The sequence below is a fragment of the Pongo pygmaeus genome, chromosome 10, assembly GCF_028885625.2.
Source record: "Pongo pygmaeus isolate AG05252 chromosome 10, NHGRI_mPonPyg2-v2.0_pri, whole genome shotgun sequence".
In the NCBI taxonomy this organism is placed as follows: Eukaryota; Metazoa; Chordata; class Mammalia; order Primates; family Hominidae; genus Pongo; species Pongo pygmaeus.
The window spans coordinates 43,505,177-43,530,233 of NC_072383.2; the positions used below are offsets into that span (position 1 = coordinate 43,505,177).

The 25,057-nt window shown below is 35.8% G+C and overlaps 1 protein-coding gene across 5 annotated transcripts in view; it reads right to left on the bottom strand.

The window, feature by feature from the left end:
• The window catches only part of SCAF11 (SR-related CTD associated factor 11), a 77,456-nt gene that overhangs the window by 38,283 nt on the left and 14,116 nt on the right, over window positions 1-25,057 (bottom strand). For 4 of the 5 annotated variants that reach the window (XM_063672671.1, XM_063672669.1, XM_063672670.1 and 1 more), the window contains exons 2-3: window positions 6,828-6,909; window positions 4,427-4,584 (exon numbers count right to left, since the gene is read on the bottom strand). In XM_063672671.1, the coding sequence (XP_063528741.1) occupies window positions 4,427-4,584; window positions 6,828-6,888 (219 nt within the window). In that variant the 5' untranslated portion in view covers window positions 6,889-6,909. Of the gene's footprint in view, window positions 1-4,426; window positions 4,585-6,827; window positions 6,910-25,057 lie in introns of those variants that run through there. The other variant, XM_063672672.1, reaches the window with a different exon arrangement.

The following is a 25,057-nucleotide window of genomic DNA, read 5'->3' on the forward strand; positions in this document are numbered from 1 at the left end:
TCTTCAAGAACTGCATGTCACCTTAATAAGACACTTCATTTCTAGTTTATGAGAGAAACCATGCCTTTGCCAACTGCCCAATTTTGATTTCATTAACCTTTACTCTCTCATACTGAAGCTGTCGGCATTTTATACAAAATGGATGATTTTGTATAAAATGGAGGGAGAATAATCTGCTTATAATGGGAAACTAATCACATTTTTAAAAATAATACTTAAAAGATAAGGGAAATATTTTATATTATGTAAAAGGGAAAAGAATGCCAGCAGATATCAAGAACATCCTCATCACATATACTGCAGGTTCCATTAAATAGTGTTAAGAACTCTTTAATGCTTTAAACATGTGTCTTCAAACCATGACCTTATTTTTAAGGGCCAAATTTTTAATCACTTCTCGGCAACTGTGGGAAATAATGAATCCTACTTTCTCTCTTTTTTTTGAGATAGGGTCTTATTTTGTCACCCAGGCTGAAGTGCAGGGGCATAATCACAGAAAACTGTAGTCTCGACCTCCCACCAGGCTCAAGTGATCCTCCAATCTTTCCTCCCTCAGCTTCCCAAGTAGCTGGGACTACAGGCATACTCCACCATGCCTGGCTAATTTTTTTTTTTTTTTCCAGTAGAGATGAGGCTTCACCATGTTGCCCAGGCTGGTCTTGAACTCCTGGGCTCAAGTGATCCACCCTCCTTGGCCTCCCAAAGTGCTGGGATTAGAGGCGTGAGCCATCATGCCTGGCCAATAAATCCCATTTACTTAACCTGTGTGTGTTTGTATGTGTTGGAGATTATCTTGCCTGCAGGAAATCATAATCAACTGTCACTACTACAATGTGTGTCAAGACTTCTCTGTCCTTTACCTTCCTAAAGTATGCAAACTCAGATACATTTATTAAAAGCTATCAATAAATATATATTGTTTTTGCCCACAATATGGGTAAAACAAATAACTTCCTAACTGAATAGGTAAGCTTGAGCATACTGGCTCTATATACATTTCATCAGTTCAAATGTCTTTTGTTTAATTTCAGATTGTTGGATCTAACAGTGATAGTTTAAATTAACAAAAATTTCAGCCTTCCTTAATGTCAATTATTGTGTCATTGTTCAATATTCTATTTCTATATAATCATCATTATTTTATAAATCAACAGGCTTACCATCTATGAATTCCTTGAAACTAAAGATAATCATAGTGGACATGATTAATTTCAATTTGTTCTAGTGTCCCTGGCAGGCAATTAGGCTATGGGCCATAAAGGCTACCACAGGTTCACCCTGAAACATTCTGCCCTAAGTAAAGAGGATTCTGACATACCTAAAGACTTTTACTTAATCACTTTAAAGTTCTTACATAGTTTTTGTTTAAATAACCACAGAACCAAAATTTTAGAGCTTGAAAAGACTGAAACTAACTTTGATCTATGTGTCCAAAATAAATATACTAGACTACAACACACTTCAATTTTTCAAAACACCAGTTTCTTACAGACCAGTGTTTTTAAGAATGTGTTCAATACCTAAAATATTAAGGTGAAAGTAAATAAATGAGTCCTTTTTTGGTGCTTGATATCCCTTCTGAATCATATTTCAGTGAACCTTGGGTACAAATCTCAGAAAGCACAGAAATTTTGAAAGATACAGAAATCTAGAAAGATGCAAATTGTACTGTTCTCTTATGCAGATTTCCAACCACTGTAAATCTCACTTTGATTTCTACTCTACTACTAGAAATGAACATTCATTCCAGCACTTTGGGAGGCTGAGGCGAGTGGGCCACTTGAGGTCAGGAGTTTGAGGCCAGCTTGGCCAACATAAAACTCCATGTCTACCGAAAATACAAAAAAATGAGCCTGACATGGTGGCACGCACCTGTAATCCCAGCTACTCAGGAGCTGTGGCACAAGAATCACTTGGCCTGGGAGGCAGAAGTTGCAGTGAGCCGAGATGGTGCCACTGCACTCCAGCCTGGGTGACAGAGTGAGACTCTGTCTCAAAAAAAAAAAAAAAAGGAGTGAACATGCATAAAATTGTACATCACAGACCAATTTTTAAAAAAGATTTTAACTTCGGGCTATCCCTTGACGTACTTAAAAATCATAAGTTTAGAATCCTTGTCTTGTATAGCAAATAAATATTAACATAGTGAATTAAATGAAATTAAATGTTGGAATGTGTATGACAGCCTAGGCATAAGGCATGGCCTGTTAGAAGACTGAAGACACTTATTCCTGATCCTGAAATCCGAAGTAAACTGTAAACTTTGCTTTTAGATGGAAGGAGACTGAGGGAAATGAGAGGATGGAGCTTAATTTATAATGATGAAAAAAAGAAACATACTCCTGAATTTGAAATCTGATTCTATTTGTGAAAGCACTTACATGCTTCGAAACATCTATTTTTATCACAGCAATAAAAGATTCAAACTGAAAACTTAGTCTACGTGATTTTTTTAGCCAGCATTCACTTATAATTTATAATAAGCAATTGATTAATAGATTGCTCTCTTGTTACTGGTCAACTGAAAGGTTTATTTAACTGATGATTGCTATCCCCATCAGGGACAATGAAATAATTCAGAATGTTCTGTTTATTCTCCCCTTTAAAGGTTAATTACCTTTGTTTAAACACTATCACAACTCCTCCCTGCCTGCCCAGCATCACAGTTTATAATAGCAGCATAAAGATAAGTACTTTCTTTTGAAAAGCAATTTGAAAAATATTACACGCGGGAAAGGTGTTGGCTGCCATACCATGTATGTTTTCCAGTATTTTCAACTTAAAAATATTCAACAAGAGTTAAAAATATAGAAAAGTTTGCCACTATCTAGTAGAGTTGAGTATGTGCATCATCTACAACCCGTAATTCCACCTCTAGATACATACCCTAGAGAAACCTGGAACATGTACATCAGGGTAAAGGTTGTGTGAAAGATGCACTTGAAGTTGAAAGAAAGGATGGAGAACCATTATCTGCTTATTACATACACATTATAATTTTCTTAGAGAAAAACATATACTCAGATTAAGTTGTTGAAGTTCACAATTATGTGGTCACCAAATACAATCTTATAAAAAGCACTGTATTGAAACCTTCCACCCATCCAACAATATTATTTCTTTACCCAAAGCAAAATATCTAAAAAAATTTAACCACAAAGCAACCATGTGCACTAAATTCAACACAGATAAAAATCTTTATTCGGGTGGCAGAAAAAAATATGCATTATTTCATTAAACAGTGATCCTACAGAGAGAGATTTACCAACCATATCAATTCAGCAAAACTCAAAATACTTTTCCCCAAAATACATTTTCACCTATCCTTAGTGTCACTTCTTGTTAAAGACCAGTTTAGGTTTTACTAAATTAAAATAGTTTATATGTATACTATTATTAATTCAATTTGTATAACAAATCTTCTCTTCCCTCTTCTGAGAACTCAGCCAGAGTCACTACACAGTTATATTCTCCTTTCCACACTATTAATGAAAATTTAAGCAAAACATAGCGCTTTGAAAACCCCGATGATGTAATATGCAATTAATTCCAATGTATTTAAGAACATTAACAATTTGAATGCAGCTAATGTTAAAATATTTTTAAGATATTATCTTCTTTACTAATTTTTACAGACTGACAAATATTAACTTAGAAAATATAGCATGATTAATATGAACAATAATTTTTTACTTAGCATTTCATAACAATAAGGCTTATATTAAATTAATATTTACTTCAAAGTATTTGGCCCAAATTGAGTCAACATAATACATTAGAAGTCACAAATGTCTTGTTTCTTATTCGCTGTCTATGACGGTAATATCTCTAATTCAGACTCTGAAATTAGTCCACACTAAATTAAAAACAGGAATTAGAAAATCAGTTCTAAATTCACTTCTGCCTCTTAAACTATGAGATCTTGACCAAGTCATAGAACATAAAATCCAAGTTTCCTCATCTGTAAAATGGAAGGACACTATCGTATCTGCTCTGGTTATTCCACAAGGCTGATATAAAGAAGAAATCAAATAACCTATGTGAAAAGTCCCTGAAAAATACAAAACAAAAAGCAGACAGAAGGTGTTATTAGTGGTAAACAGATATTATCCTATTAAGTACAGAGTCAAGTACACTGAAAAATGAATTACTGCATTTCTACCAGAAAAAAAAATGTTTGATCTGTTCTTCCTGTAAGGTTATTAACTTTTTAAAAAAGAGTATGCATTTAAAATGTTATTTGCAAAATCAAAAGCTGATAAAAGAAAATTAGAAGAAAATGACTGACAGAATTTGAATAATACAAGGAAATTTGTGCAAAGTAGGAATACATTACTGTGAAATAATTTATGAAAGGCAGTATCAACTCTTTACGTGAAATGAAATCATGCTAGGAAATTAAAATACATTGATGTGTCAGACTTACCTCTGCCCATTTAAGAATACAAGTCATACAGAAGACATGATTACAGCTTTCTGGAAAACCAACTTCCTTTTCTATTAGACAATTAAGACATATTGGGCATCTGTCAGCCTCACTGTACAACAGACCAGTGGGAATAGTATTATCTCCGTTTTCTTCACCTGTTAAAGTAAAACAGCCATATGTGCTTTCAAGTTCTCCAGACCAAAAATCTTGTGTTTCTAGAGTATAGTGGATTAGATACGCTAAAGGACCCTCCTACTATAAAGAAAATAGATCTTAGATAAAATATAACAAACACACTGCTTGAGCTCAACATGCCCAACATTTACTTTCTTAAATTTTTTTAACGGGGGAGTGAAACAAACTTTTCATTAATTAAATTTAAAGTGAGTAACATTCACACGGTTCAAAAATTTAAGAGCAAATTTCTCATTCAAATTTATCCCCATCCAGTTCCAACCAATCCAATAAGTAACAACTGTTAAATTTCTTTTGTGTTCTTCCTAAGAATTTTTAATGTACAGAAAAACAAATGCTAATACAAACTCTTCCACATTCCTTTCTTTACACAAATACAAGAATACTACACACACTAGTCTGCTTTTTTCTTTACTCAAATCTATTCATGGACATTCACTTGTTTTCAACTTTTGGCTATGACAATGTTGCAATAAAAATTTAGTTATTTCACATTTTTAAAAGTATATCTGTAGTGTAAGTTCCTAAAAATGGAACTGCTAGAGTAATGTATGTATACATTTGTATTATGAATAGGTATTGCCAAATTATTCTCCTTAGGATTACTACTTTAAACTCCCACCAGTAATGTAATCAACTCATACAAAAGTATGCATCGCTGGCTCATAAGAAAATAATAGATACTCTGAAACTCAACATAAAAATAAAACAGAAATAAAGGATTGGTGAGCTGAAATGTGAACAGTAAATATCAAGAAAAGTTGGAATTGTCCTGGGCACAACTGTCCAAACCAGTGTTTAGATCTGGAGACTAAGCCTTAGAACCACTTCAGGAAGGAAAACTAATCCTGATAGACTCCAGTATCAAGCTAAGACTTTAAAATGGGGCTAAAGAGGTCCCAGCATGGGCCTGGGAAGAAACAAATACAAATCCTCTGGAGGAAAGAATACCTAAATTAGGCCCTCATAGATTTAATTTATCAAATGTAAGCTCATAATCAAACATTACCAAACCTAAGAAAATAAGCTGTCTTGAGTGAGAAGCAGCAGGAAACACATTTAGAAATCCACTAACTTCAAATATCAGAAGTTTCAAATACCACATAAAATGGACAATCGGCAGATTACATCCAAGAAAAATACTTGTGAATTGGAAGACAAATCTGAGGAAACCAGCTAGACTCTAGGAGACAGAAAAGGAAATATAAGACATAGCCTGTGAAACAGAGGTTAAGAAATGAGGTTACAGAAAGGTCTAACATACTAATTGAAATCCAAAAGAGAATAAAGGAAAGGCAACAAAGAGGTAATGGTCGGGAAATGATTAAAAACATGAACCAACAAAGGAAACACAATGCATACTGTTAAGAGAAATAAAAATAATCCATGCCTAGAAACAATGGAGTAAAACTGTAAAATATCAAAGACGAAACCAAGACCTTAAAAGCAGAAAATGGGAAAAGACAGATCACCTACAAAAGAGAATGATAATTAGACTGGGAAGAAATCTCCAGACAGCAAGGAAAAAAAATGATTAATATCTTCAAAGTGCTAAGAGAAAAAAAACTATCATTCCAGAATTATATACCCAGTAAAACTATCTTTGAATAGTTTTAAAGTGGATAAAATAGACAAAAAAAATTCAGAGTTTACCACCAACAGACCTTCACTAAAGAAACTTCTCAGATTTATTTTCAGAAAGAAAAGAAATGAAGAGGAAATAAACTCAAGCAACACTGCATAAAACATCATCTAACTGGTGGTGTCTGAAATAAAAGAACTCAAATAATGGAACTATAACCTATAAATTGAGATTAGGATTATCAGAGTTAGAGCATTCTTGGGTTCTTCTGTTGGTAGTGAAGATTAAATTAGCTTTAGAAGCAGAGGATAGTACCAACACTAACTTTTTTTCTTTTTTAAAAAGACAAGGACAAAAACAGAAACAGTAATTCCCAAACCAGTAGAGAGTAAACCTTTAAGAAAAAAGGGAAAAGTAAACAATTTAACAAATCAAAAAACTTGATCAGTCGAAAATAAGATATGGGAAGAAAAAAAATGTGTATACTTAGGCAGCTTATTTTGGAATTTAAGAACAACAATAACAAAAAACTCCTGTGTATTCTGAAATGTATACAAGTGCACAGTTTGGAAACAACTGTTTTGCTTTCAACAAACAAACTTTATAAAAATGAAAAGTTACCTTCCATGTCTTCATACTTCTTATCTCCCATATTTAGGGTACATTCAGTTTTCTTCTTCATTTCTCTTTGGAAAAGGGTTTCCTATAAGATAAATTATAATAGAGAATTTTTATGTTTGCCTTCTCCCAATAATATTAAAAAAAAAATCCTAAACTGTAAGAAATTATTTTACACATAAAAGAACACAGTACGAGCCAAGCCAGTTTGTGGATAATCCAGTACTCTTTTATACTCCTTGCTATCAAAATGCACAGTCTTATTGAAAGGAAAAGCCTTGGCCGTGCACGGTGGCTCACGCCTGTAATCCCAGCACTTTGGGAGGCTGACGCGGGCAGATCACAAGGTCAGGAGATCGAGACCATCCTGGCTAACACGGTGAAACCCTGTCTCTACTAAAAACACAAAAAATTAGCCGGGCATGGTGGCAGGTGCCTGTAGTCCCAGCTGCTCAGGAGGTTGAGGCAGGAGAATGGCGTGAACCCGGGAGGCAAAGCTTGCAGTGAGCCAAGATCGCGCCACTGCACTCCAGCCTGGGCGACAGAGTGAGACTCTGTCTCAAAAAAAAAAAAAAAAAAAAAAAAAGGAAAGGAAAAGCCTTTTATAACTATTAAGCAACAAAGCCTAAATGATATATTTTGTGGCACAGACATAAATGCAATTGAAGCTTAAGGAACAGAGATCAATTTGGAATAGAGTTTTCAGAGAATGTGATAGGTTATATGTGTTGAGGAACTTCAGGCATTCAAGGAGCAACACAGTATGGAGAAATACAATAGCATTTAGCTAGGCCAATCTCACAATTGAGTGGGTGAGAGAAAAGAGTGGGTGAAAGTGTGTGTGTGTGTGTCTACTAAAGAGACAGTTGTGTGTGTGTGTGTGTGTGTGTGTGTGTCTCTCTATTGAGGAGGGGGTTGGCATGTAAGCCATGAATTTTATCTGAAAAATCACAGTGAGAGGTAATAAGAAATAAGCAGAGCAATGTAAATCAAGTATGGCTAGATTATAGATGGATCACTAATGATTGACTGAGAACCTTAGATTCAATCTTATAGATTCTCTGAAGAAGAGTGACAAGATAAAAGTGATATAAGTGAATTTTTTAAAAAAAGACTGATATGCCAGCCAAGTATGGATTGGATTACAATGCAAAGAGATTATAAGCAGAGATATTTGCATAGCTAAAATAACTGGCTGTGAAGTATATTTGAAACGCACGAAATTAAAGGGCTGAAGAATTTCTGAGATTTGGTGAGCAACTACAGTGAAAGAGACAATATCCTGGCCTAAAAGACTAGGAAAATGGTGCTTATAAAAAGGTAAAAATGAGAAAAGTGGGAAAGGATGTTAATTTGGCAAAAGGCAAGAAATTCATACAGTAACTTTTTTTTTTTTAATCAACTCTTTTTCCTAAGAGATGGGGTCTTGCTATGTTTCCCAGGCTGGTCTCCAACTCCTGGGCTCAAGCGATCCTCCTGCCTCCACCTCCCAAAATGCTGGAATTACAGGCATAAGCCACTGCACCTGGGCTTAAATCAACTCTTAATATTCCTTCCTGAACTGATGCAAGACATAATTGCAATGAAATGTCCAAATATGCATTTATATCTAGGCACAAGAAATCCCTGATTTTATCAGTTGTGATTCTCCTCTATGTATCTGAATGGGTTTTTCTATTAATTTCTAAAATAATTTACATATGATAGTTTCTACATTAAAGGTATGAACTGCCCAGGAAAATTCCCTATTTGGTTAAATAAGGAGAAATACAGAGTCCCAGACTTATAGTTCAAAAACCAACCATAAAAGCAGAAGAAACTTAGTAGCATACGTAAGAATGATTTAAATGTTGTAGCAGATTAAATACAACCTCAAAATGAGTCAGCATTAGAATCTAAAAAATTTTTTTAATCCAATCAATCTGACAATAAATTTGGATGAGGAATATTTCGCACTCTTAGCCTATGTGTGCAACATTTGTTTTAGTTCTGATGCAAACTAACTTGTTTTAGTTCTGGTATTTAAGGACAAACAACATAATGATAAATGTCCAGGGAAGATGACTAAAATGGTGACAGCCCTGGAAACCCTATCATACGCAGAAAGGTAAACTAGTAAGGATGTTTAGCTTGGAAGAACAGAAAGCTTAAGAACATTAGCAATTATCTTCAAATAAAATGAACTGTTCTGAAGGGAGGTAGAATAATCTATCAATTAAAGTATTCAAGCAAAGGCCTAGTGATCTTTTGTGGGATTTTTTTTTTTTTTTAGCTCCAAGATTTATAGAATACTATAGGTATACTAGGCAATTCTCTTAGTACTGAACAAGGCAGAAATCTCTACCTTTATGTTGTAGTGGGGAAGACAAAATAAACAAAATAGTAAGTAAAATATCTAGTATGTTAGACGTTGAGAAATGCTATGGAGAAAAATTAAAAACAGTGTGGCTATTAAGGAATAAAAAAAGAGGAAGCTGTTGTTTCATACAGAATACTCAGGGAAAGCTTCTGTGATAAAGGGACATTTGAACTGGCAATCAGAAAGCAGCAAAGGAGACAGTTATGTGAATATCATCCAGTGCTTCCAGGCTGAGCATTCTTGGCAGAGAGAATAGCCAATATGAAAGTCCTAAGGCATGTCTGGTATGTTCAAGGAACAACAAAGAGATGAATGACTAGAATACAGTGAAACAAGAAAAGTAGATGAGGACAGAGAGGTAATATAAGATCATGTAGCACCTTCTAGGCTAAGGTAAGACTGGCTTCTCTGAGTGACATGAGCGACTAGGGGTTTCTGAACAGAGGAAGCAAGGGAAAAAGTAGAAGCCAGCAAGGAGATTACTGCAATAATCTAGGGGAGAGATAGACAGTGGCTTACACCATAGTGGTAGCAAAGGTGATGAAATGTACTCAGATTTCAGATGTTTTGAAAATACAGCCATCAGGATTTGCTGGTAAATTCAATATGGAGTATTTGTTAGAGGGCAAGGATCCAGGATAACTCCAAAGTATTTTGATCTAAGCAGCTCAAATGATAGAGCTGATTGAACAGAAGATTATTATTTTAAAAATTCAGATATGAAATTAGTATGGCTATTATGGAAGGGCACATGAAGCCTCCTCAAAAAAAACTAAAAATAAGCCAGGTGCTGTAGTGTGCACCTATAATCCCAGTTACCCAGGAAGCTGAAGTGGGAGGACAATTTGAGACAAGTTGCTCAAGACCAGTCCAGGCAATAGAACAAGACCCCACCTCAAAAACAAAAACAACCTAAAAGAGAACTACCATAAAATCCAGCAATTCCACTATTGGGTATATATCCAAAAGAAAGGAAATCAATATAATGAAGCGCTATCTGCAATCCCATATTTACTGCAGCATATTCACAACAGTCAAAATATAAAATCAATCCAAATGTCTATCAATGGATGAATAAAGAAAATGTGGTATATATACACAAGGGAACATTATTTGGCCACAAAAAGGAATAAATCCTATCATTTGCAGCAACATGCATGAAACTGGAGGTCATTATGTAAAGTGAAATAAGGCAGGCACAGACAGACAAATATCGCATGGTCTTACTCATATGTGGGAGCTAAAAAAGTGGATCTCATGAGAACAGAGAGTAGACTGGTGGTTACAAGAGGCTGGGGGCCAGGGGATAAAATGAGGTTGATTAATGGATACAAAAATACAGTTAAGATAGAAGAAATGAGACCCAGAGTAAGGTCAGTTGGGTGACTATAATCTATTTATATTTCAAAACCAGCTAGAAAAGGAGAATTTGAATATTCCCAGCATAAAGAAAAATGTTTAAGGTGATGGATATCCCAATTACCTTGGTTTGATCATATCTTACATGAATGTAGTAAAGTATTATATGTACCCCCAAAACAAATACATGTATTTTGATACACCTATTCTGTACCAAGAAAAATATGATACATCTATTATGTATCAAGAAAAACTTTTTTAAAAATTCAGAGTTACAGGTTAATCTCCTTGCTATTCATGCAGAAAGGCAGCATCAGTACCACCTAGGAACTTGTTACAAATGCACGGTATCTCAGGTACCATCCATACCTAGTGAATCAAAATCTGCATTTTGTCAAGATCTCTACATAATTCATATGTGCATTAAAGTGTGAGAAGCACCACGCTAGAGAACTTCCCAATTTAGTTACTTTTAGAGTTATATTGCACTGCTGTATATTATTATTTTTTATTTGGGGAAATTCATACCATACTATCTCCTTCATTATCCTAAATATCTGAGAATAAAAAAAATTAAGGTTGGAGTTAATTCAATGTGATAAAATGTCATTTGAAAGTTAACACAATATTTTAAAAACCTAAGAGATGTTCAGATGTAATATACTATCCCTTTATGTAACGCAGTGATTTATTTGTCCTATTTAATAGTCTAACCTATGCTATTTTCACATTTCCTCCTTTAAGCATACTAACCTGATACATAATTTATAATTTATATTTTAAAGTGGGGTGCATTGGTGTATGCCTATAATCCTAGCTACTTAGAAGGCCGAGGTGGGAGGATCGCTTGAGCCCAAGAAGTTCAAGACCAGCCTGGGCAACACAGCAAGACCCTGTTAAAAAAAAAAAAAAACAACAACAAACCTATAATTAACATTTTATAGTAAGCACTGTCTTCTCTATTTTAAGACCCATATAGTGAAATATACATGAGAAACTGAGAAACCTCAATGAAGTTACAGACTGCCTTTCTTAGAAATCTGCTTTAATGGCTGGGTGCAATGGCTCATGCAAGTAATCCCAGCACTTCAGGAGGCCGAGGCAGGAGAAGCATCTGAGATCAGGAGTTCAAGACCAGCCTGGCCAACATGGCGAAACCTTGTCTCTACTAAAAATACAAAAATTAGCCTGGTGTGGTAGCAGGCACCTATAATGCCAGCTACAAGGGAGGCTGAGGCAGGAGAATTGCTTGAACCCAGGAGGCGGAGGTTACAGTGAATCAAGATTGCGCCACTGCACTCCAGCCTGGGCAACAGAGTGAGGCTCCATCTCAAAAAGAAAGAAATCTGCTTTAAAAACTGTTTAAGCATTCCAAAGTTTTAGAAGTTGCACGCTTTATTCCTTAACATGTCCTGTATTAACTGTTTTTATACCTGAAAATGATTATGCCATGTTACTAATTTAGTCATTTAAAATGACAGGAACTTAGCATTTTGCTAGATGAAAGTCGTAAGTCTCAATTCAACAACTTATAAACTTGTAACTTGTCCTGTTTATCTGTTCTATCTGCCTGGACTCCAGTTTTCAATCCAAGGATCCACAAGTATTTTTGAATAAAAGCTTTGCTTTGAATATCCACTAACAGGAACACAGTAATACCACACAGAGTTATAGTCCTAGCCAGTAATTTGTGGTCAATAGCCCTAAGAGGTAAGATGTGGGTAGGTAGGACTACCCTTCCTTGTAGTTACCTGAAAAGTTAGATATATCTCAATTTTGTGTTATTAACTATTTATAGCTTTATAATCATAAGTTATATTCTACCTATACTACTTATTAGCTCTACTAAGTTCTGTAAGTTAATTATCTATAAGTCAAACTGTATTTTCTTTTATTGGTTCTACATTTACTAAATGGATGTTAATTCTAGATTTTCAGTAAACTTTGCTTTTCTGATTATTTTAATTTACAAATGTCAATCTTTAATGTTTCTTCCTAGGCTTTATCTTTCCAAGCTAAAATATCTTTTTAGTCTGTTACCCCTAATATAATGATCTAACATACTTCTATCTTCCAGTTGCTCTTTTCCATTTCTTAACATATTGTTTCTGCTAGATACTGAAAGTGATACTCCAAATATGTTCATATAATAATTAGGGAAGAATGGTCTAAGTTTTAAATTTTATTTATCATATAAGGCATTAAAGTTTGGAATTTAAAATTTAAAAAAAAAGCACTGATACAAATCACTTTTTAGGAACTCAAAACTCATTTTCCCACAGTAGAATACATGGAAATGAGTGTCCTAGGCCAGCCACTATACCGCATTCAAATAATGGTAGTGACGCAGGGCACAATGGCTCACACCTGTAATCCCAGCACTTTGGGAGGCTGGGGCAGGCGGATCACTTGAAGTCAGGAGGTCGAGACTAGCCTGACCAACATGGTGAAACCCCATCTCTATTAAAAATACAAAAAATTAGCCGGGCGTGGTGTAATCCCAGCTACAGGCTGAGGCAGGAGAATTGCTTGAACCCAGGAGGTGGAGGTTGCAGAGAGCCGAGATCACGCCACTGCACTCCAGCCTGGGCGACAGAGTGAGACTCCATCTTAAAGAACACCCAAAAAAGCAAAAAACAAAAATGGTCTTTATTAAGGCATTTCAGTTCTCTAGAATAGTGCTGCCCAACAGGGAATTCTTCTATCAAGCACTTCAAGTGTGGACAGTGCATGTGAGAAAATAAATTTTAAATTTTTGTGAAGTTTTAGTTAATTTAAATAGCCCAATGTGCTACTGTACAGCTATTTAAAAATATATTTAATAGCTGCACTGCTACGGTAGAACACAGCTGTTAAAAACCTGTTTCAAATTATATTTGGGATGCTAAGAATGTACATTCCATTGTAACAGTTGCTGGGTACCTCAAGCCTCAGGGAATCAGAAGTAGCCAGGGTTCCTAATAATGTAAACTATTCTTTAGCCTAGTCTGGTTTGGTTTCAAATTACTACCCTTCTTTCCTTCTATTTTTTTTCTTCCAAAGTCTGTTTCTTTCTGCTGTTACAAAACAGAGCTCCTTTCCCTTCCAGTTCACTTCAAAACTCCCTCTCCCTGCTTGCTCTTGCTGTTCTTCAAGTAAGCCCATGGTATCTAAAGATACCTACATCCTGGTTAATACTACAAACTTTAGAATCCAACAGGTCTAGATTCAAATCCTAACTCTACCATCATACAATAAATGGCTGTTATCAAGATCATTATTATTCTTATTGTGAGAAACAACAGAGAAATAGGAAATAGTAATAAAACTGTTGCTTGCCACTTTGTTTTCCCTAAAGCAAATGCAACGACTGAAAAAAGATAAATCAACATTACTAAATAACAACTAAATTGATCAAGTCTCCTATTAGAGAGTGTGTGTATGTGTGTGTGTGTGTGTTTGTTTTAAGAGAAACAGTCTTGCTCTGTCGTCCAGGCTGGAGCGTGGTGGCACAATTACAGCTCACTGCAGCCTTGAATTGCTGGGCTCAAGCAATCCTCCTGCCTCAGCCTCTCAAGTAGCTAGGACTGCAAGTGCACACCACCACATTCAACCATTTTTTTTTTTTTTAAGACGGAGTCTCTCTCTGTCGCCCAGGCTGGAGTGCAGGCTGGAGTGCAGTGGCGCATCTCAGCTCACTGCAACCTCCGCTTCCCAAGTTCAAGCAATTCTCTGCCTCAGCCTCCTGAGTAGCTGGGATTACAGGTGCCCACCACCATGCCCAGCTAATTTTTGTATTTTTAGTAGAGACGGGGTTTCACCATCTTGGCCAGACTGGTCTTGAACTCCTGACCTCGTGATCCACCCGCCTTGGCCTCCCAAAGTGCTGGGATTACAGGCATGAGCCACCGCGCCCGGCCTCAACTGATTTTTTTATTTGTAGAGATGGAGTCTCACTCTGTTGCCCAGGCTGGTCTCAAACTCCAGACCTCAAGCAATCTTCCCACCTTGGTCTCCTAAAATGCCAGGATTACAAGCATGTGCCACTGTGCCCAGCCTTCTAGTGATATTTTGTCAAAAAGGTAGAATTAGATTCTCTGGTTACACAGAAAGAAGAGGGATATAAATGGCCATGAGGAAATATCACACTATTACCAACCCTACTCCCAAGCCCAATCCTGCCATGACAGACCCTACTATGGAAGAGCACTGATATGATAAATTAGAGACAGGGTTGAATAAAAGGGAAAGTAGGAGCAGTCTCTATGTTGGGCACACTTATGCCAAGGGCATACCAGTCTCCGGAATTAGTTTCTAGTTCAGTTTCTAAGAAGATTATCAGTGACCTGATTGCTTGTTAGCAGGTGATCAACAAAAGCAATTTCTAGGAATCTTTCATATTCACTTCCTCCACTGTGGACCTATATTAAGAAAAGGACCAAGCACCATTCACTGATGAACAAATTATCCTATTATCTTGTGCTTACCAGATAAACGGAAAATTAGGAAGCTGAAGTCACCCACATTTACAGGTCTTTTAATAAAATCAGTTTCCTTTATCAATCCAGAAAGTAAGGATATGTTTCAGAACGTCTCTAAAATTCTCATGCAGTGTGGAAGCGAGTGCCAAAATAATCCATAATGATGCATGTCACCTCACACTATGCTCTACAATGATCAAAAACCTAATTATTGAAACAAATCATTTTCTAAAGAGTAAAATGAATGAAGAATAAAACATTTTCAAAGTGAAAGGCAAGCCAGAAATCCTCAGCCAGACAATGAAGACTGAAGTGAAAATAGGACAAGTTTTTCAAAGCTAATACATTTATTTAGAAAGTTCATCAGAAGTGTTCTAAAAAAAGAAATTAATTTTCCTGCTTCCTTCTTCATTTAATGTAGCATCATCTCCTTAACAGAAATTGTACTGTTGCATGCAGCAGGGTCACATATATGTTGAAAAAAATTATAAAATATAATTCTCAAACTGTATTTAACATGAATATGAGGTGATTAAAGTTGGCATTACATTCTAAAATAGATCAAAAGTGAGATCAAGGAGTTCCAGTTCCAGGTAAGATGGAATAAACACATCCCACCTTGTTAATCTCACTGAATGAAACTACAAAATACTGACAGAATGAATGGAGCAGCTATCTGAAGACTCAGGAGTAAATAATAGCATATGGACTAGAGAAGACACCAGAATCTGATGCATCATCAAACTGTCAGTAAGTTTACCACCTTTTCTCCATCCAGAATCCCCTAGCCTGGGATTAATAAAGCCTGAAACCTAGAAAGTAGGCATTGGTAACAACAGAGAGCAAGCTCTAAGAGAATCCCTCTAAATATAAAGTGAGGTGGGTAATGGGTAGGGGAGCTGGGGGGAAGGAGTGTCTCCTTCCTAATGTTCGGAAAGAGAGGGGGAAACTGCTCCTTTTTTTTTTGTGTTCCCCCTTTCTCTGTTCCTCATTCCTCATGTCCCCAACTCCCAAATGATCTGGTGGTGGTAGTGGGTGCAACAGTGGCAGCAGCAGAAACCTAAAACTCTTAAGAAAAGACAGAGATGAACCATCCTCACCAAATAAAAAAACTCTGGGCCAATCTTGTTGACTTCTGTCTTCCTGTTACTTGGATCCAGACACAGTTATAGGAAATGGAGTAAATGAAAACCAATTTTCTGGCCAAAAGACAGAAAAGAGTGTCCCAGATCTAGAAAATACCATGGATATAACAGAGAGAAAAGAACTCAAGAAAGTAACAGCTGTTTTTGAACTACTAACTCACCCAAGCTGAACATATGTGGATTTAAACCCAAGCAGCATACCACAGACTCTGAAAACTGAAATATAAGATAAACCTCACACATGTCACAGACTGCCTACTGGGTACGCATATTGAAAAAGTATAAATAGTAATGTAAAGTTTTGAAAACAGAATTGAAGTTAAAAAACTACAACCTACAGAAAGCTGATTGGAACTTGTGGCCAACCTGAACCCAACTGGATCAACTGCCTGTAAAAATAAAAATATTGGCTGGGCACAGTGACTCAAGCATGTAATCCCAGCACTTTAAGAGGTCAAGATGGGACGACTGCTTAAAGCTAGTAGTTAGAGACCAGTCTGGGCAACAAAGGGAGATCCTCTCTCTACAAAAAAATAGAAAAAAAAGTAGCCAAGCGTAGTGGTGTGTCACTGTAGTCCCAGCTAATCAGGTGACTGGGGCAGGAGGATCCCTTGAGCCCAGGAGTTGAAGGATGAAGGAAGGTACAATCATGCCATGCACTTCAGCCTGGATGCGACAGCAAAACCCTGTCTCTTAAAAAAAAAAAAAAAAAAAAAAAAATTCCAAAAAACAAAAACATCAACATTTTCCATAGCATTTAAACAAAAGACAAAGTTTTGTAACATAATATTCAAAATGTACAGAACACAATCCAAAATTACTTGGCATAGAGAGAGCTGGGAAAAATAACACTCTCATGGGAAAAGACAATTAAACACCACCAAGATGACACAGCTGGGTAAACTATCTAAAATGAATTACCTAACAAGTAGACAAAGATTTAAAGCCAGTATATATATATCCCAACAAGTATAAGTAAATACTTTTGAAACAAATGGAAAGCCAAAAGATCACAGCAAACAAATAGAAGACATACAGAACAACCAAATGGAAACCAAAAAAAAGTGAAAACGGAAATAAAAATACATTGAATAGACTCAACAGAAGAATGGAAATAAAAGCGTAAAGAGTCAGTGAACTTGAAGATAAACCAATAGAAATTACCCAACCTAAAAAACAAAGAGAAAAATATTGGAAAAAAAAATTAAAGGCTTAGGGACCTGTGAGGCAGTACCAAAAACCCAACATTCACATCAAGAATGCAAGGAAAGGAAAATCACTGCAGAAACGAAGAAAAAAGAAAGTAGAAAGAAGAAGAAAAAGAAGAAAGAAGAAGAAGAAGAAATAATGGGTGGAAACTTCCTGAAATTTGGTGAAAGGCATAAACTGCTACATTTAAGAAGTTCTCAAAACCTCAGACAGAATAATCCCAATGAAATCCATGCCTGGACACACATCAGAGTCAAGCTGCTGAAAATTACAAAGGAAAACCTTGAAAGCACCCAGAAAAAACAATGATGCATTACTTACGAGGGGGAGGGACTTTAATGATTTGAATCACCAGTGATTTCTCATCAGAAACCATGCAAGTCAGAAGAAAGGGGAACAACATCCTTCAAACGCTAAAATGGAAAAGAAGTGTAAACCTAAAATCCTCTATCTAGTGAAAATATCCTTCAGGAATGAATGTGAAACAAAAGGTATTCAAAGTGGAAGAAAAATGATGAGAATTCTTTCCTAGCTCTAAAAAAATTCTTAAATGAAGTTGTGTCAGAAGAAAAACAATGTTAGGAATGATGGAAGATCAACAGAAACAGTAAATGCCTGAGGAAACATAGTTAACTATTCTCATCTTGAATTCTTTAAAATATGTTTGGCATTAAAGCAAATATTTATAACACTTTCTGGTAAGATTTCCAGTACAGGCATATACCTCAAACACATCATGGGTCTAGGTCCAGACCAGAGTAATAAAACAATACTGCAATAAAGCAAGTCACACAAAATTTTTGGTTTCCTAGTATATATGTTTATATTATACTGTCATCCATTAAGTGTGCAACAGCATTATGTCTAAAAACTGTACATACTTGATTTAAAAATACCTTATTGCTAAAAATGCTAACAATCATCTCAGCAAGGCTTCAGCAAGTCATAATCTTTTTGCTGGTGGAGGGTCTTGCTTTGATGTTGATGGTTGCTGACTAATCACAGGATGGTAGTTGCTGAAGGGCAGAGTTGGCTGTGGCAATTTCTTAAAATAACATTCAAGTATGCCACACTGACAGACTCCTTTCACAAAAAATTTCTCTGTGTACAAGATGCTATTTGATAGCATTTTATCCACAGCAGAATGTCTTTCAAAATTGGAGTTAATCCTCTCAAACTCTGCCACTGTGTTATCAACTAAGTTTAAATACTATTTTAACAATGTTCACAACATCTTCAGCAAGAGCATATTCCATCTCAAGAAACCACTTTCTTTGTTCATCCCTAAGAAACAACTCTTCATTCAAGATTGATCATAAAATTGCAGCAATTCAGTCATGTCTTCAGGCTCCACTTCTAATTCTATAATAGTTCTCCTGCTGTTTGTACCACACCTGTAATAGTTACTTCCTCCGCACAAGTTTTGAATCCCTAAAAGTCATCCATGAGGGTTGGAATCAATTTCTTCACAATCCTGTTCATATTTTAACCTCCTTCTACGAATTACGAATGTTCTTCATGGCATCTAGAATGGTTAATCCTTTCCATTACTTTGCCCATATCCATCCAAGAAATCACTGTCTAAAGCAGCTGTAGCCTTATGAAATGTATTTCTAACAGAATAAGACTTAACAGTCAAAATTACTTCTTGATCACTGGGTTGAAGAATGGATGTTGTGTTAGCAGGCATGACAACATTTATCCCTGTGTATTTCCATCAGGTTCTTGGATGGCTACGTGCACTGTCAATAAGTAAGTACTATGTTGAAAGGAATCTTTTTATCTGAGCATTTGGTTTCAACAGTGAGCTCAAAATATTCAGTAAACCATGCTGTAAATGGATGTGCTGTCATCCAAGCTTTGTTGTTCCATTTATAGAGCACAGAGTAGATTCAGCATAATTCTTGAGTCCTGGAATTTTCAGAACGGTCAATGAGCACTGGTTTATAAATTTATAGTCACCAGCTGCATTGGCCCCTAACAAGACAGTCAGCCTGTCACTGGAAGCTTTGAAGCCAGGCATTGACTTCTCCTCTCTACCTATGAAAGTCCTGGATGGCATCTACTTTCAATAGAAGGCTGGTTCATCTGCATTAAAAATCTTTTGTTTAGTATAGCCACTTTCATCAATGATGTTAGCTAGGTCTTCTGGATAACCTGATGCAGCTTCCCCGTCAGCACTTGCTGCTTCGCCTTGCACTTTTATGTTATGGAGATGGCTTCTTTCCTTAAACTTCATGAACCAACCTCTGCTAGCTTCAAACTTTTCTTCTGCAGCCTCCTTATCCCTCTCAGACTTCATTGGCTTGAAGAGCGTTAGAGCCTCGCTCTGGATTAGGCTTTGAGTTAAGAGAATGTTACGACTGGTTTGACCTTCTACCCAGATCAGTCAAACTTTCTTCATATCAGTGACAAGGCTGTTTGGTCTAAATATTGTTGAGAAATAGGGAGGTCCAAGCAGAAGGGGAGAGATGAGGGAACAGCTGGTCAGTGGAGCAGTCAGCACACAGGCAAACATAAATTACCTGTCTTATATGGGCACTCTTCGTGGTGCCCCAAAATAATTACAATAGTAACAATGAAGATCACTGATCACAGATCACAACAGATATAATAATAACAAAGATATTTGAAATACTGTGACAATTACCAAAATGTGAAAGAAACATGAAGTAAACACAAGTTGTTGGAAAAACGGCAGCAAACCTGCTTGATGCAGAATTGCCACAATCTTCAATTTGTAAAATATGCAGTATCTACAAAACACAATGAACTGAACTGCAATAAAAAGAGGTGTGCCTATATGTGTACATTTAACACAAGATAACTGCAACATAAAGGGGGAAGGTAAAGGGACATACACGGTGGGAAGACCTCTATTTCACTTCAAGTGGTAAAATATCAATTCTAAGTAGACTAAAATTTTAAGTATGTATAATTCTTAGAGCTACCACTAAAAACATTAGTCAATGTCTTGTGTCGCTCCACCTTCATCTCAAGAAGGGTGAGTAAAGTACAGTAAGATATTTTGAGAGCCCACATTCACATAACTTTTATTACAGTATATTGTTATAATTGTTCTATTATTTGTTATTGTTGTTAATTTTTCCTGCACCTAATTTATAAGTTAAACTTTATCATGAATATGTACATATAGGAAAAAACATGATATACACAGAGTTTGGTACTATCTGTAGTTTCAGGCATCTACTTGGAATATATCCCACATGGAAAAGGGGTAACTACTATACCCAGTTCCCTTCAAATCAGTCCAAGTTGGCCAGTTAAAATGAATACTAAAAAAATGTTCAAATAACCCAAAGAAGGAAGTTACAGAGGAACAAAAACAGAGGAACAAACAGAAAATAGACCTGAACCCAAACATATCCATATTTAAAATATGTGAGATGTAGCAAAAGCACTATAGTATTAAATTTCTTCTATCAGAAAAGGTCTCAAATCAGTCATTTAAACTTGCATCTTAAACTAAAAAAGGAGCAAAGTATATACAAAACTGGCAGAAGGAAGAAAATAAAGGAACAGAAATCAGTGAAATTGAAAACAGAAAAACAGATAAAAATCAATGAAACCAAAAGCTCATTCTTTTAAAAGATCAATAAAATTTAAACCTCTTGCCAGACTGATGATGTAGGTAGCCTGAATAGCCTTAGGACTATTTGAAGAAATTGAATTTGTAGTTAAAAGCCTTCCAAAAAAGAAACCTCTAGGCCCACATAATTTCCCTGGTGAATTCTAAGAAATATTTAAAGGAGAAATAACACCAAATCAACACAATCTCTTCCAGAAAATGGAAAATGAGCACTTCCCAAATCATTTTATGAATCCAGCAATATCCTTGTACAAAAAAAAAAAGTACATGAAAAGAACAAATTTATATTCTGCTCCTCATCAAAACAAAAACTATGGTACATTCAATCATATAATGAAATACTGCTCAGCAATAAAAAGGAATGAACTAGCATTTCATGCAACAAATTGGATGCATCTTAAAGGCATTCTATTTTGTGAAAGAAGCCAGTCTCAAAAGGCAACATATTCTAGAATTGCATTTACATGCAAAACTATAGTGATGAAGAACTTGTTAGCAGTTACCTGGGTTAGGGGAATGTATGACTACAGAGATAGAACAACACAGTTTTTGGCGGGGGTGGGATGATAGAACCATTGCAAATCTTGACTGTAGTGGTAATACAGGTCTACACATGTATTAAAACTCACAGAACTATACACCTCAAAAAGCTCAATTTTACTGTATATAATAAAAGTTAAATTTTCTTAAAAAGACATGAGAGCAATTTTTTGAAAATATTATGAACTAAAATATAAATTGTTAACATTTTCAAGAAAGGCACTTTTTCACTGTCAACTTCATAGTTTCAGTTGTTCCAATTCTTATAACTACAGCCAACACAGAAGGCACCCAAATTATACTGCCACAAGATGAGCTTGGGAGGGGGTGTTTGAATGTTTTATCTCTGCTTTCTCCATTTCTACAGCACTGACAGGTCTGAGACAACAGATATCTATAACCTGTAGAGATACAGAGATTAAAAACAACAGGCTCAATTTAACAACTGCACTAAATTCTAAGGCAGAGTTGCAGAAACAGATTAGTTCCAAAACCCTAATGATAGCATTGGTGATCACCAAAGGAAGACATCTATTATGACTCCCAGTTAGGTTACACTCTTATGTGACAGTCGTCCACTCTATGGGAAGAATATATTTACAACACAATACTTTATTTAAGAAAATAAAAATGAGTGCCTTTTATGTGCCTGGATAGTTTACCATGAGAGTCTGAAAAATCATCAAATATGACAGGCTTCCATTATTTCTCCAAATGAGAAACAACTGTAAACAGTAGCATATGTCCTTTGATAACTTCAATATATTTATGCAATTGTTGTCTAATAACCCCACTCCTGCTTAAGGTATGGAGGACAGAATACAAAGAGTTGGTTACACAATCTTCATTTATCCTCAAGATTCTCATCCCCATTTACTGAAGTACAATGACATAACTAATTTATATGCTAAGGGCAAACCTAAAGCTCTCTTGTATTTATTTCCGCCAGGCAATTTCTGAATGCCTGTTACAGGTACTTTAAAGGGAAGAGTTATACGTTTGGAAAAGTAGAGTTTACATGTAGAAAACTAAACTTTATGCCTATTAGTGACAAAAAGCAAAAGAGCAGTGAGATGTTACAGACTCATTTTACAACCAAACCTCCCAAGAAGACTACAGGAGCACTTGGATCGACAGCACTGTATTTTCACATCTGGGAGGCAGAATAACAAAGAGAAGAAAGGCATCCTGGATGGAAATATGGAAGTAGAGGAAGAACTGGTGAATTTTTATCCTTTTAAGAAAAACAGGAAAACTGTCAACTATATTTTTACTTTAACACTTGGTGTACCTTGGAAAGACTTCTGAGCAGAAATGACAATGCCTGTCCATCTACTCACCTCCCAAAAAAGGGAGATGGGAAAATTGTGTAGGAAATAGAAAATACTTGCAAATAACAAAGCTCTCTTAGTTCATTTGTGCTGCTGTACAAAAACAAACAAACAAAAAAAGACACTTGAGACAGGTGATTTATAAAAAATAGAAATTTCTTACACGGTTGTGGAGGCTAAGAAGTCTAAGATCAAGGCATCAGCGGGTTCAGTGCCTGGTGTGGACCCCGGTCCCTGCTTCCAAGATGGCATCTATTACTGCATCTTGAAGTATTAGGTGGTGGGGCTTTTAGGAGGTGATTAGGCTGTGAGGGCAATGCCCTCATGGATGGAATTAGTGCCTTATAAAAGGGCCCTGTTAGTTCTCTCCAGCCCTTATAGAAGGCACTAATTCCATCCATGAGGGCAGAGCCCTCACAGCCTAATCACCTCCTAAAAGCCCCACCACTTAATCCTGTTGCATTCAGGATTAAGTTTCAACATGAATTTTGGAGACAGCGTAAACATTGAAACCACAGAAAAATCCTAAGAGTTAAAGGGGGAGAATTAGTGAAAATAAATGACCACATAAAAATACTTGTTACAGAAAAATGAGAATGGATTTAATAGGAAAAAAGGGATGACGTTCAAAACACTGCTTCTGAAATTTTATCCTGTTCTGTTTAAACAAGATTTTTAAAACTTTACAGAGTTTCAATTCCAGAAATTAGTTTATTTTGCACAAACGCTGAAAGTTACTCTTTCATTGGTTTCTTGAGAACTGATCACTTTCTTCATACTAATCCCTTACAAATTGGTACAAGTAGTTATTACAAAATCAAGACAGAAAAAAGCAATTATCTTGCACAGTGTAAACAGGACATCTACTCTTTTCTCTAGCTATGCCTACTATCTGAATTTCTTAAACACAAACTCATCCTTCTAGGTACCTCAGAGATACGTACAATTATGTTACATAAATGTATATGTATCAATGTGCCCTCATATGAATATTTTACACATAATTTAAAGAAGCATTTCACAATCTTACTCCTATGAAATACAACTCTAACCCAGATACCGATTGTATTACATACTATGCAAACTTAAAATTAAAAAAAAAAAAATTCTGCCACATTAGCATAAGGCATGAATAGGTATTGGGATTCTTTCCTAAATGTAATCATATTACAAATGCTACAAATGCCCATAACCTAGATTTTTGTGTTAAGTGTTTCATATTATTTTTAGCTACTACTTTCTAACAGGTCACGAATTATCTCATTTAACTTTTATAGAACCTGGTGAAAGAGGTATCTCAATTTTACATACAATGAAAATAAGTAACATGCCCAAGATCAAAAAGCCAGCATTAAGTAGTAGGACTGGAACCCATTAGCAATTTACCAACAAATAACACAAATATTAATCCAAGTCACTAGAAATTACGAGTATTCAAACAACAAGAAGTGGTAACATTCTTAATGATTCAAATGACTGCAAAAATGTTAAGCTTTTAACCTGCCTTCTTTATCACCATATTACTAGGATCCAACAGCATGCCTTCAAAGGAGTGCCCAATTATTTATGGATATGTTTAGCAACCATAGCACATGTTATTTGTCAGGCATGATTCTAAACACACTTAGCCCCTCTCTCTAAATATATTAACAAACCACTATGATCTTGAGAGATTAACTTCATTTTACAGTGATACTGTCGTTACCCCCATTTTATTGTGGAAACACCTAGCAAGTGGTGGAGGTGGGACTGAAATTGAGGTAATCAGGCTCCCCTATGCTCTTAACCATTGACACTAAACAGCCTAACACACAAAAAGATCACTATAAGGGTCATAAGTTACCCAAAAACTCACCTGAACACCATATCCTTACAGTATTTAAGTAACTAATTAAGTAACATTTATCTGAGTCCAGTGGTAATAAATAGCAGCTAACTCTGTTCTATTCTCTTAAATTAGCTCTATTTAGTGAGTGACTCTCATGCCCTTTTAGTGCAAAGAATCTGAGAGTAGAATAACTGGATTAAGACTGTCCTGCTCCACCAGGTTCCAAAATACCATTAGTGTTCCTCCTCCCAAAATACACTAATAGGAAAAGCTAAACTGATATTAGTAAGATACTAGTTGTCAATGTCTTAGGACATAACCTAATATATCACATCATTTAGAATAGTTTGTTTTAGGGAAACAGGGCAGGTGATTTATAAATTAACAAAATA